The sequence below is a fragment of the Hakea prostrata genome, chromosome 3 (genome assembly GCF_041222555.1).
Source record: "Hakea prostrata isolate BN-2017 chromosome 3, UWA_Hpros_2, whole genome shotgun sequence".
Taxonomy (NCBI): Eukaryota; Viridiplantae; Streptophyta; class Magnoliopsida; order Proteales; family Proteaceae; genus Hakea; species Hakea prostrata.
The window spans coordinates 2,947,977-2,962,250 of NC_142602.1; the positions used below are offsets into that span (position 1 = coordinate 2,947,977).

General features: G+C 37.5%; 3 protein-coding genes across 3 annotated transcripts; 2 read left to right on the forward strand and 1 right to left on the reverse strand.

Moving 5' to 3' along the window:
- Window positions 1-1,470: 1,470 nt before the first annotated feature.
- Window positions 1,471-2,584, reverse strand: LOC149020027 (uncharacterized). The gene has a single exon (XM_089146862.1). The coding sequence runs from the start codon at window positions 2,475-2,477 to the stop codon at window positions 1,632-1,634; it is 846 nt and encodes a 281-aa protein (XP_089002988.1). The 5' UTR covers window positions 2,478-2,584; the 3' UTR covers window positions 1,471-1,631.
- A 2,066-nt stretch (window positions 2,585-4,650) lies between these two features.
- On the forward strand, window positions 4,651-8,226 carry LOC149020028 (OVARIAN TUMOR DOMAIN-containing deubiquitinating enzyme 4-like). The gene is made up of 6 exons (XM_089146903.1): window positions 4,651-4,758; window positions 5,157-5,278; window positions 6,086-6,126; window positions 6,383-6,481; window positions 7,046-7,210; window positions 8,033-8,226. The coding sequence occupies exons 1-6, from the start codon at window positions 4,743-4,745 to the stop codon at window positions 8,046-8,048; spliced, it is 459 nt and encodes a 152-aa protein (XP_089003029.1). The 5' UTR covers window positions 4,651-4,742; the 3' UTR covers window positions 8,049-8,226.
- Window positions 8,227-9,876: 1,650 nt separating this feature from the next.
- LOC149020029 (F-box/kelch-repeat protein At3g06240-like) lies at window positions 9,877-11,055 on the forward strand. The gene has a single exon (XM_089150978.1). It carries the CDS (start codon window positions 9,877-9,879, stop codon window positions 11,053-11,055), a length of 1,179 nt encoding a protein of 392 aa, XP_089007104.1.
- The last annotated feature ends 3,219 nt before the right edge of the window (window positions 11,056-14,274 follow it).

Below are 14,274 nucleotides of genomic sequence, written 5' to 3' on the forward strand. Positions count from 1 at the left end.
TGGAGCCTTTCTTTCTTCATCTTCTTTCAATATCTCAAGAAATTTTTCACTAACGTTATCCAAAGCTTTTTTAAGTTTATCATCTTAAGTTTTTCTTTTGGTAGAATATCATCCTAGTTAATGAAAGAAACTTTGAGATTCCTGTTGTTTAAAGATTCTCAGGTTACGTTCTTGCCACCGCTGTGAAGGAAAACTTGCAGACACTGATTCGGGTGAAGTATACGCATCCAGAGCAATTTCCTTTACACTTCTACGTACTGTAAAATTAGGTTTTAAACTGACTGTCCAATCATGTATTCGTCATCAATATGTCCAATCTATTTATTATATGTATGGTACAAGCGAGAGTGGAATCCGACCTTTCACTAAGAGGTGGCGGTTATTAGGGGAGATCGTCCCCACTCAGACTGCCCCCTATTCATTCACTCATACTCTCATAAGTGTAAGATCCACATGACAAGTAAAAGTAGTGTAGTGGGTCTCATATTCATCTGGACACAGGTGGATGGGCAGTCTGGTAGAGAGGGTCTAGACTCTATTGGTTATTGTCAATTGAGTAACTCTGAAACTTCTTAATGGATAACAAAAATGAACTTAAAAAAATTCATGCACTAAATCATTATTTTTTTGGTAAACCGGTAATCATTAGAAGGCAAAAGCTTGAATACAAAGATCAATGGCTCAAGGAGTGGAAATGGACCACAATATCCTACCTTCAAGAGGTAGTGCCCTTCTAGTTAGGGAGGGAGCAAAACCATTTTCCTTCCCAAGAACAAAAAAGAAAGAAACAAAATTAAACTCTAACACTAGAATTTTAATATCCTCCATTATTGAGGTCATCGTGATAGGACTTGAGTGTTAGCATCCAAAATGAGGTCCAATAGAGATAAACAGTCCATCTGATCCACAACATTGGCGAAGTTATTATTGTTGGCCCATTTCAGACTTTCTAGCAAGTAAGGCTGTCGTGCCATATATTGTTCATTAGCACTTCAGGGATGGAGAATGTACACACCACTTCGCTTGAAGCATTTTATACAGCACACACTAGCAAAGCAAGGCCCTCTCCATGCATAAAATCATTCGAGGTAAGAGAAAAAAATATATAAAATTACAATTAAAAAAAGATCCCCATCAATTGGGATCACAAACAAGAAACCATGAAAAATATAGAATTTTTTGCGTGAGAGTAAATTAATGTTGGGTCTTTTTAATGCAATATATTACATGTAGGTCCCAAGGAAACTAACAACATTAGGTGCTAGTAAATATTCAAATTTCAAACGTGAAAATACCAAACGTGAAAATACCAAATGCCTCCAAAGGTTATTTAATACATTCAGTGTGTTAATATACGATTATTAAAAAATTGGTCATTAAATATTAATTATATGATTAAATATATATATTTAGTATTATAGTACCCAACATTAGTTTGTGGTCTACTAACAGGATTCACGAGTTAAAAAAAAACCTCGGATTGATCTAATTTGTATCCTAAACTCCTGTTGTGCCATATGCCACCCAGCATCAAACAAATCCAGAATTGGTGACTCCTTCACTGCGATGTCATTGGGTTTGGCTCCTCCCATGGCTGCTCCGGCGGTTTTCTCTTTCTCTCCCAACTTAAATCAAACCCTATGCTTCTGGGGCTCCTTTTCAACACAACGTTCTTTCTTTTCGTCGTCTCCTTTGTTTCCCTTCTTAAGCACTTCCTTGTAGGTGATCTTGATTTGTTTCATGGTGTCGCCACCTTTATCGCCAGCCCTCTCAATTTCTGGACCTGTTTCTTTGCTATCTAATGCTTCGGTTGGTGGGTTCTTGTGCTGATCACCCAAGGGATCAACAGCAGGAGGAGATTTGTCCATTGATGACTTGGAAATCGCCTCATCTTCACGCCCTGTAAGAGGATCGGAAACAGGAAGAGAAGGAAACGGCTCGTTGTTTAAAATTTCATCCTCAATTGGGGGAGGGTTGTTAATTGAAGCCGATTTGGGTGCAAATTGATCCTCATTGCAGTTAATGTCGACCATGATATCTTTCTCTTTCGCAGAATCGTCCGCCATGAACGTAGCAAAAATGAAATTCAATGCCAAAATCATGAGGGTTAATACAAACCGTAAAAGAGGCACCCGATTGATCAGCACGTCGATCAAATGATCGAACTTCCCAGGTAGGGTCTCAGGGATATAAACGAAAGACTCGATCTTGTCGAAAACATGAGATGATGATGGGATCAGCGTCTCTATCACGTTTTCTACAGAGTTTATCTGGTCGTCCGCCATGGAAATGATGGCCAAGCATTGCGACGCCATTGAACTGGCGATTGGTTTCGAAAGAGAAGCTAATCTGTGCGCAACAGAGCCAATTGGCCCGTGAACCTCCTCTGCTCTACCATAAGTTTTGTGAGCGATGGCGAAAGCTGAAACACCACAGGCATGCAAGAGTCGTCGTCTTCGTTTGCTTCCTGTTTCCATCAACGCAATCTGTTGTGGAAGAAAAGAAAGAAATCGTGAATGCAAATGCAGACCTAGAAATCCCTTATGTGTCTTTGAAGAACACGGTCGATCGTATATATACTGAAATTTTCTATCTCTCTTATGTTTGTTCTATATTTAAAATTTCTATCTCTCTTATGTTTATTCTATAGTTAAATTTTCTCTCTCTCTCTCTCTCTTATGTTTATTCTATATTTAGTTTAATGGAAAAGAAAAAAAATAGTAAGGTTGTTTTTTTCAATGAAAGAGAAATATATTACGGCTGAGTCATCCATCAAATGCCTATCTGAGGATTGAGTTGTTGTATTTCAGGAGTAGTAGTTGACGGCTTGAGAGTTGCAACGGAACCGTATAATTCGCCCAAGTCTTATACGGGGTCGAAAACAACTGTTTCGATCAAGAGGAATTCTGAAAGCAGAGAATGGATTTTTTTTTTTGGTTGCTAATCCCGGATTCCAATGGTTTGCCCTGACTAATCCGGGTTCGGGTCGCACACTTGGCTATGGTGGGTGAGTCTCCCAGCCAGAATTTTTTGCATCCATAAAGTTTCGATACTGGAACCTTGCTTAAGCTGACCAAGCTGCTTACCACTTGGAGATAATGGATTTTAACACCTTGATACAGTGCTGTAAGTTTGTAATCAAAACATCCAAGCTGTCCAAAAATGAGCTCCCCATTTTTATGCAACAACATCCTTTCCTACATTCCTTGGACCCCTTAAAATACCTGCAATTACAAGTATATTATTAGATATGTAGGTTTGGTTCTCCTAATGGTATATTTAAATTATATATAAGGACTATTTTGAAGATGTAGTTGAAGTGCGTATAAATTGTCTTAATCTTATATGTGAATGAATTATCAGCCTATCATATCATATTATCATATTACTATTATAAAAGTACGAACTCAAGAGACACAGCTACATTTCGTCTCCTTCCAATACCCCTCTGTATTCGACCAATTAGACATTTCTATTAGTAATAAATTATGTCTATAATGAATTAAAATTATTGAAATTATTTGAATAAATTTATCCCCTTCTCATTTTTCAAAGAAATCATTAACAACCAAAGAGAATATGAAGAGTTTTTTTTGAAAATCAAAAAATGTTAATATTACAATAAAAACGTTTAATCAAAATCACACATCTAAAAGTTAAATTTTACTCCAAATTTCAATTTTAGTTGTTGTTAATAGGTTCACTTATACATAGGCCATTCAATTTCTATGGCCAATACATGAAGATTGATAAATACCTCATGCATTTGCACGTGACACTTTTACTAGTAGTTATGTATAAGCCTATACTTACCTCTTTATATATATATATATATATATATATAGTTTTCTAGAGTATAAGTTGAAAATAAAGGCATGGTGAGAGGTACTTGGGTGGATTGAGGGTGTAGTGTACATTTTTTATTGAATCTATCTTCACCCAGAATTGACACGTGTTTATGGGCGGTCTGTGCTTTGATAATTGATTAATGTTCTCTGATGAGTTCAAATCACCTTCCTGTAGCGCTCCCTTAATGTGTTTTTGCCACACATACTGTATAAGGCCTATGTGAACCACTGGGTTCTGAATTATTTTACCATACTTAAATGTGAGTCCACCCGTAACTTATGTAGTGAAAGGGGAGGTGAGTTCAAATTCCGATTCCTAGAATCTTCGAAAGTTTCGAAATCAGAAGCAGGAGCGGTCCATCTCTCACATCAACGGTATCATTTCGCGCCGAAAATCGGCATGATTCTCTGTTCTCGACACCTCAACTATGGAGGATTCTTTACGGTTTTCTTATCGTCTCTCGCTTCAGATTCACTACGAGCTTTCAACCCTAAGCATAGAACCACAAAGAGAAGAAGGAAAGAAAAGAAAATGCCTCTCTTCCGTTGCAAAGAAGAAACAGTATTGACGTTCGATTTTCAGTTATTCTTCAATTATGTCGACTTTGAAGTTTCCGTTCGGTAACGATGTTCTTCAAATTTTCGCTATACTTTTTTTTTTTTGGGGTCAATATGAGATCTGTTTCTTGCTTACTTCTGGTTTGAATTGTTTCGGGATGCTTTTCTTCTGAATTTGTTCTCCTATTGATTCGTTTCGTGCATTTGTCATGTCTAATGAGAATTTTTACTGGTTATTCTTGTCGTATAATGTAAACTCATTTCTCCAACATCTCCATTTATCTCTCCTTGCATCGAGGTTTTGTCATTTCACCTCATAATTTATAGGTGATACTTATGGATAGGGGCTCAGGTCTGGCATGCTTGTTGTTTCTTTAATTAATCGTACTTGTTTCTTTCAACTTCATCACAATATCTTTATGAAATAGTATACTTGCGAATTGTTCTGCATAAAGCAGCTCACAATGGATATCAGAAAACAGGCACTTGTGTCTGAGATGTGTTGAATTTGCGTGTTTGTGCAAGAAGTGAATGTGTCACGATAAATTTTGATGTGCTCTTCTTAGATGTCACGAATGCTAGTTAATTGCTTCAGTAAATACTGAGATTTTGTATTGATAAGTTTTTTCTTACAATAGGTTGAAACAGATTACAGTTCCTTTTTTAAGTATGTTGGTTGAAGCAAGACTATCTGTTGCTATTATTTTTATTAATATAGGATTGGCGTGTTCTGCTGTTCTTCTGTTGCAGGCATACCTGGTGATGGTAGATGTTTGTTCCGTTCTGTGGTTCAAGGAGCTTGCTTGAGAGAAGGAAAACCATCTCCAAGTGAGAGCATCCAAAAACAGTTAGCAGATGAGCTGAGAGCTAAGGTATGGCATAAACCCTTTTTTTCCACCATCACTAGGGAGTACTTTGATTGTGTTGGGATTAGAGGGATCAATCACACACTATCAAACAAAAAACAAGAAAGAAGGAGACGCGGATTTACCCTTGTTCACCCCAATGTAGGGTTCCTTCAAGATTTTAAGTTTTCACTATTTTCTGCTCTTAATAACTCTTTACAGGTGTTATTTTACAATAGAATATCTATACGCTCAGAAACCCTAAACCACAACAGCTATTCTTGGGCCCAAGCCCAAGCTGCAAAGGAAACTCCGAGGCTGACAGTGATATAGGGCCTCTACAAGCCCGAGGGCGCTGCCCCCACACCCCCACTAGGTCAGCCTCCGGACCTGTGTCCGTCGCCAACTGAATGTGAAGCATGAGCCATACCCAACAGATTGATGTATGATCCCCACTATGTACTTCGTCTCGTGCTTTCCACCCATTCTAGATAATTCAGTCTGTTCAAACTGTCCTTGGCAAACTGTTGCTGGTGACTTTTCTAGTAGGCTCATTTTGTTCCCGTTCCAGATAATTCAGTCTGTTCAAACTGTCCTTGGCTAACTGTTGCTGGTGACTTTGATGTGGTCTCATCTTATTCAGCTGAACTCTTGGTTTTTTCCAGACAGAAAAAAGACCCTTGTTTTGGTTTTCTTAAAGCCAGCTTGTTTTTCAATATAGATTGCTAAGATACAGGTTGTTGAAATGTTTGCCTATTCTATCGTTGTTATTTGTCTTGTAAAAATCACTTTTTTCCCACTCTACTTCATAAAAAATGCATTTGATGTGGTCAGGTCGTGGATGAATTCATTAAGAGGCGTCAAGACACTGAATGGTTAGTTTCCTTCAATAATCTTTCTTGATGCTCATGCACATCAACACGGAAATGTCTTTGCTCTTGAATCCCCTAATTTTAAGAATATGCAATTTAAAAGAAATGGGTGATCTTCATAATTGTTGATGTTTGATAAGGGTGGAATCTGTTAAATCCCTTAATATGTAGTGTTGCTTAACTAGATTTAGGCTCCAGGTTGTTAGAAAGATAACTGCTTTTCCATTCTAAGGAAGTGAAAATTCTTTGCAATTTGTAGGTTTCTTGAAGGTGATTTTGATAAATACATTGCAGAGATGAGGCAGCCTCATGTTTGGGGAGGAGAACCTGAGATGCTGATGTCCTCCCATGTGCTACAGTAAGCCTATATTTTCAAATGTAACAGTTCTTTCGTAACTGCAACCTTGGTAATTCTAGTGAAGGGTTGGGTCTTGGTAACTTTTGCAGCCCAAAAAGATTTTCTATCTGCTTATCATGCTGCAACTGTAGTTTCCTATTGCACTACCACTCCCCCCCCTCTGTTTTGGTTTGGGGAAAGCGAGGAGTTGGGTCAGGTGTTCTGCCATGGGGAGTTTTAACTGATGTCCTACCCCTTTAGGGTTAGTATGTTACCACTTTGTGGTCTTTGCCTAAAGCCATGATGCTCCAGGTGATAGCCATACACCATCCAATCAAGGCTATAACCTAGATGAGAAGTATTTGGATGTTTTCTTTTTGGGGTGATTGGTAAGAAGTATCTGCATGTTAGATGTTTTATTTTCTTAACCTTGTATTTAGTGGTCGTCTCAGTCCAAACAATTTGAATGGTTTTGGGATGGCTGTATAAAGTAGACAACATTCGCTCTACCAAGGAAAATGCAGCCTAGTCCATGTTCCTTAAATCGGATCCTTACGAGATCTTTATGCATGAATTTGACCACAGGATGCCCATCACTGTTTATATGAAGGAAAAGTTCTCTGGCAACCTCATATCCATAGCTGAATATGGTCAAGAGTATGGCAAGGACAACCCAATTCGCGTGCTGTATCATGGTTGTGGACACTATGATGTGTTGCAAAACCCTTATTATGGATCACAAACCAAGATGTAAGTTTTATGTCGACCCCTGCCAGTTTACCTTTTTAGTAATGACATTTGAAGCATAAGGTCACTGAGAATTATGTGACTGCTATTAGATTACTCATATAAGGAGGCTGATTATTATTTTTCAGTGAGCAAGACATCTGTACCAGGACTATGGTGTCTTCTGATTTTCAACAGGCTTGACCAGTCCTAGACAGGTTTACTGTAAGCTATGGACCATGAAGGACAACTTAATGTCAAAGTCTTACCCCATGTATGAGCCATGGGGTCACGCATATATATGTGGACTGCTTAGATATTTATTGTAGTCAAATGTGATAGCAAAAGCAAGGTTGTCAAGGCGACAAGGCAATAGTGGGTAATGAAAGCCAAGGCGACTGAAAATGGGCCAGGATGCCTAGGCAACGCCTTGACAACCTTGAAAAAAGCACAGGGATGGTTGTGATCTTCTTGTCATGTTCTTGCAGGCATGAAACATCTCATATTTGCAACAAATCAAATTGCAAGCCACAGTCCCTTGCATTTTCTAACCAGGTCCCGATTAAATGAAGTTGCCTTTATTCGAGGAGATGCTTTTTGACTGTCAGTTAGGGTTTGTGGGTTTCCTACAAAATGGGTTTTAATCTTCAGTCAAACAAGAAAAGTAGCAGTTTTCATTTGAGATAAACTATACAGTTCTTCCTGGACCCCAAGTCAGGTGCCTATGTTTTCTCCAAGTATTTCAAGTTAATTCTGAGCTTGAAGCTAGTAGGTACTCGTGCTTATTTTATGTCAAGAAAATAACTGTATCTCTCATCTTCCAAAATTCATTTTTGTGAATGGCAGGTGCATGAAAAGATGAAGGGGTTTCCATGGGTAAGGATGGGTAAGGACAGAAGAATTAGCATACATTCCTATGTACGATATGGTATAGAGAAATCTGTACCTACCTGATCTGAAAGTTGTAATTGATAATTTCAAATAAGTGTTATCTGTTTAACAATTCATATGCCTTTTTAAGCTCTCTTTGTTGTTTTTTGGTGGGGGTAACCAGCCTTTTTAAGCTCCTTTGTGCTGCTGTGTTTCGATCTCTCTTTTGGAACTTTTACATGTCACTACAACTGAAACCATTTTGAATATTTTTTGGTAGAGGTGTAGAACAGACAAGTTCGAATTCGGAACTATGAAGTTCATAGCATTTAAATCATGGTGTTCTGAGTGCAGTATTCTTCGAACATGACTGATAGGAAAACCTTTAGTATTCTAGATACCATGACTGAGCTTTTATTCAATTAGCAAACGCATTTTGAATGTCTCAAAACTAATCTGTGGGTAAGCTGCTCCTAAGAATTATGGATTTGGAATCATGAGCCCTGCTAAGATTGTGTGAAATGTGATAGGAAACAAATGGTAGTATACGAGTATTATATAATTGTACCGTTTGATAAATGGTACGATAGTGGTATGAACAAAATAATACAATTGAACAATTGAAGTGTAAATAAAAAAAAGGGGAAACACTTACCTCTAGTTGATGCATGTATGTGAGTTCATAAAGAAGGTACACCTTAAGAAATTGAATCTGACATGCATTTGCATATAGACATCTGATTTTGTCGCTTATTTTGAAAGTTGCCCACGGTGTTAATGGGCGTATATCTCCAAGTAGTGGAATCAATGTTTTTGCAGATGTGTGATGCAAATGTGTCATTTCGCTTCAGTTTTTCTAAGATCATTTATCTTTTCAACGCTTGATCCATTTTAGAGCCAAAACATGACTTTGAAATATGCCTAGAACCCTTAAAAGTCCTGGTTTAGTTCGTGAACCCTCCATTTAAATTCCAAAGCCAAACATAGGCAAATCCCTTGATTGAAATCGAGTTGCCCCTTTTGACCATTAGCTTTACAAATGGACAGACGCTGTCTTCTTAATTTGTATTTCAGGAGAATTATAAAAATTCAAGAGTGAATTTTTTTTTAGGTTTATTTGATGTAATTATTTTTCCAAGGATAATAGATGTAATTTTTTTAACAAATATAATAAATGTAAGTAATTAAAAAAATAGAATTTATATGTAATTTGTCCTTATTTAAATATAAGATGTAGAATTTTTTTTTATTGTTTTATTTTTTAAGGCGCTTTTTATATATAGGAAAATTGAGATGCAGATATTACATATGTATGTCGCCAACAAGAGTTAAAACCCACGACTTCTTCATAGAAAAGCAAGATTCTCATCCATTCCTTTGACCCTCAATTGGTGTAAGATATAGTTTTGTCTTTGGCCCAATAACATTGAATATTGAATTTTTAACCTCAAGCAAAACTCTTGTGGTTGATAGGCTTATACATTTCCTTGTATAAAAGAGAGAAAATTTAAGTAGAAACTATGGAGGAACCTGATTACCAGAGTCTATAAAATTCAAAAGATTAAATACTAATAATAGTAAAAAACTCAAAATCTATTAAATTCGTCCAGAGAAGATCTCATCAAAAACTGTGTTTTGCCTGGGGAATCATCTTGGTTCCGTCGAGACGCTTTGATGTCAGAGTCTGGATTCAAGTAACAAAGGACTCTTCGTCTTTCGCAAACCACCTCCTAAGTTCTAACTCATATCTATAAATATTATATCGCCATTGAGGAACCCACCGTTTTTCATTTGTCCTTCTGCTCATACTGTTGCGCAATATGGGTGACAACAGAAACGAAGTAGGAAAAGAGTTGAAGAAGCAGAGAGAAGTCGATGACACGAAAAGGAAAAAGAAGAGGGTTTCTGATAGAAAGACTTTGGCTGATCTCCCAAACGATATTAAGGATGAAATCTTCTTTCGTTTAACTTTGAGAACTCTTTGGCAGCTCAGGTGCGTAATCAGAGATTACTCTCGATTCCATAACCCTAATTTCATGAAAATGCATTTTAACAGACAAATGGAAATCGACAATGCTTCAACTTTTGTCGTTACAACTCATAAGTTGATGTATAAGATCAATATTCAGGATGGCATCCCAGTACAACTAAAATTCCCTTTCGATTATGCTTCCTACTCTTACTCTAAAAGAAACCGAGTCATATTAGCAGGTTCTTGCAATGGGTTGCTGTGCTTAACCCGTGTGTTTGACTATGGAAATGTTGTGTTTCTGTGGAATCCTATTACTGGATACCTCAGGCGATTGCCGAAAACTTTAAATGCCCGTCCTAAACATGCTTTAGGGTTGGGTTATGATTATGGTTCTGGGAAATTCAAGGTGCTGATAATTTGCAAAGTGTGCATGGGCAGGCACCCTAGGTATGAAGTCTTTGTGTATACAGTGGGGACAAGTACTTGGAGAAGCATTGGAGAAGTTCAGAAATTTCTTCGGGAGCAAAAACCACATGGCACAAGACCCAAAGTGTTTGAAGGCTGTCCACATTGGGTTCTTCCTAGTTTGAAATCTCTCATTTCATTTAGTGTTGGAAATGAGAAATTTAATGAAATCCCAATGCCTTTCTTGGATGATGGTGAAGCACAAATGGTGGATTTTGCATTGGGAAATCGTCTCTCTGTGTTTAGTCATGTGGTTAAACTGAGGCGTTATGATTTATGGGTGAGATTGGAGAATACATGGGTTAAACAAATGTCCTTTAATGAATTAGACATGACAGGATTGATGGATGGATACCGATACAATGGATATTATGGATACAAAGATACAGAGTTGTATGGAGGGCCAGCTTTACTTGATCCAGTTATCAATATCATTAAATCTAAGTGTCCTCATTGTAAACTGGCTGAACCCTTTTATGTTTTTCCCTATGTCGAGACCATCGCAGCGGCTAGTGAAGAAGAAGATGGAGAACTCATAATCGAAAGGGCACCAGAATTTTGAACTCGTAGAAGTAAACACATACAGTTTGACATCCTCAATGTCTTTAGCTTGAGTGGTTGTAGTTGGGAATGATTATTAAATCAGGAATGTTTTTGTATAGCATTGCCTTATGGATAAAACTGAATGTTAATTTGATTTCCCTTATTGCTGTTTTGCTTATTTTTTATTGCTTTTGTATTTTGCTCTTTTAATCCTTAGTATCAGCAAGATATTTCATAAAGCTCCACGTTGTTGTTTTATACATGGCACAATGGGATTCAAAGAACAAAAATTGCAAAAATGTGTTTGAAGAACTTTTCATACTACATTTTTAAGGGGACCAGAGATTTATCTTCCATCCTCTCATTGCTCCTCTCACAACCAGATTTCCCTAAACTAAAACCAATAGTTTTTGCTCCTCTTTTTTGGGTTTGGGAGGGGGTGGTCTTCCCCATGGAGAGTTTTAACTAATGCCCGTCCCCCTTGGTGTTAGTGTGCTACCACTTGGAGTGGTCTTTGCCTAAAGCTGTGATGGTTCAGGTGATAGCCATACACCATCCATCAAGGCTAAAACCTAGATGAGAAGTACTTGAATTATGTGAATGTTAGATGCTTATTTTCCTAACCTTGTATTTTGGTGTTTGTCTCAGTCCAAGCAATTTGAATGGATTTGAGATGGCTGTATAAAGTACACAGAATTTGCTCTACCAAGTAAATAACAGTCATGTCCATGCTCCTTAAGTTGGATCCTTACAAGATCTTTATACATGAATTTGACCACAGGATGCCTATCACTGTTTATGCGGAGGAGTTCTCTGGCAACCTCAAATCCATAGCTGAGTATGGTCAAGACTATGGCAAGGACACTCAATTCTTGTGCTGTATCATGGTTGTGGACACTATGATGTGTTGCAAAACCTTTATTATGGATCACAAATCAAGATGTAAGTTTTATGTAAACCCCTGCCAGTTTAATCTTTTTAGTTAGGACATTTGAAGCACAAGCTCACTGAAAATTATGTGACTGCAATTAGATTTATTCTTTTGAGTTGGATATACAGGGAAGCTGATTATTTGTCAGTAAGTAAGATGTCTGTACCAGGGCTATGGTACCTTCTGATTTTTTTCAACCGCAGGTTTAGTGGAAGCTATAGACCATGAAGGGCTACTTAAATGTCAAAGTCAGCCATGTGGTCATGCATATAAATTTGGAATACTTAGATGTGGTTTATATGTGACAACAAAAGGGACAGGGTTGGTTGTGAATTCTGATCATCCTGTCAAGTTCTTGTATACATGAAACATCTCATATTTGCAATCAATCTAAAATGCAAGCCACTGTCCCTTGCATTTCCTAACCAGGTCCCAAATAAATGATGTTGCCTTTATTTGGGTATATGCTTTTTAACTGCCAGTTAGGGTTTATGGTTTCCTATGAAATGGGTTTTAATATTCAGTTAGACAAGAAAAGTAGTTTGCTCTAGAGATTAACTCATAGAGTTCTTCCTGGACCCAAGGTCAGGTGCGTCGGTTATCCCCAATCATTCAGTAGGTACTAGTCATGCTTATTTTATGTTAAGAAACTAACTGTGTTTCTGATCTTCTAAAATTCATTTTGGGAATGGCAGGTGCAAGATGAAGGGGTTTCCATGGGTAAGGATTGCAGAATTGGCATACCTTCCTATAATCCTATGTATGATATGATATAGAGAAATCTGTACCTACCTGATCTGAAATTGTAATTAATTTCGAATAAGAGGTATAATCTATCAACGATTCATATGCCTTTTTATGCTCCTCTGTCCTGCTGTGTTTCGATCTCCCTTTTGGAATAATCTGCGGGTAAAAGCTCCTTCCAAGAACTGTGGATTTCGTATCATAACTGATAGAATCAAAGATCCCTGCTCAAATTTGTGTGAGATGTGTTAAATTTTACCATTGGACAAAGTAATTCGTGTAGTATTATCATGTAAATATTATTTGATCATACCAGTAAGGCTCAAATTTGATGGGTATCAGTGACTCACAGGCTGTTAGAAACTTAGAGACTCATTTTTATTTTTTTAATTGTGTTTTTTTGGGATAAAAGAAAGGAAAGAGGATTTTGTAGTCCATTCAAATAAATATTGAACATTTTGGCGAAAAAATGGGGAGAAAAGTAAATATTGAAAACAGTGTTTTTTTACCGTGTTTAAATCAATGGTTATGGCATAACGTATACACGAGAACATTTCTTCGGTCCCGCACAAGAACATACACTGTAGGGATTTTTATTTGCGGCAGCTGCGACCAATGGCTAAGATGAGGCCATGCAAACAAAAATAGATCAGACGGTCCTAAACCAAAGAATAGATATATATATATATATATATATATATGTAAATGCAAACTTTTATATTTTACATTTAAAAGTTAAAAAGTTTTGAATTTACAAATCACGTCCTTGTCTCTACCGACCCAATCGCTCTATGTTCCCTCTGCTCCGCTCCACCTTCTCGTCATTCCACCACCACCACCGTCACATGCAGAGCTGATTCCAGCCCTTTCTATGAGTTTGTTTTATTCCTTCGAGTTCTCAAGTGTCCTAACCATAGGATTTTTTATTCTATAAATCAGAGTTAAAGTTTCCTTTTTCCCATGCGAATTCATTTTTTCGGTACGGAGATTCAAGTCATTCAACTTAGGTTGGGTAAGAGAACCACCGCAATAGCGTTGTAAAGGAAAACGATGAGAAAATTCCACAGGGAAGTGACCATTAGGCGTTTCCAGACCTTAGGGACAATGGTCAAGATTTTATTGAAAGTCAGTTCTTCGCCGCTGCAGATACAAGCAATAGAGTATACGACGGCAGATGTGGAGAGAAGGGAGAAGGAGAAGATGAGAAGAAAACGAGATAAGCCGCCTTGAAGAGCCAGGAAGCGATCCATTCTGACGAGATTCGATCTGAAAGACGATTGTAGGAAGCCGTATCTGGGCGGGTGAAATCTTAGGTTCTTCGTTGTGGATAATTTTGGAGAAGATAAGATCGACCTGTATATGAGCTAGGAAGATGAAGGCAAGTGGAAGAACAAATACAAGGATTTTTTTATATTATTTTTCCGATTTAATTGTAGATGCAAGAGATTGAACGGAGAGACTAATACTTGTTTTCTATAATGGTTTGGGGACTTGTCAGTTTTTTTTCCCTTCTGCGCCCAGCTAGGGTTTTATTATCTGCAGGGAACGAAACGGCATTCATGC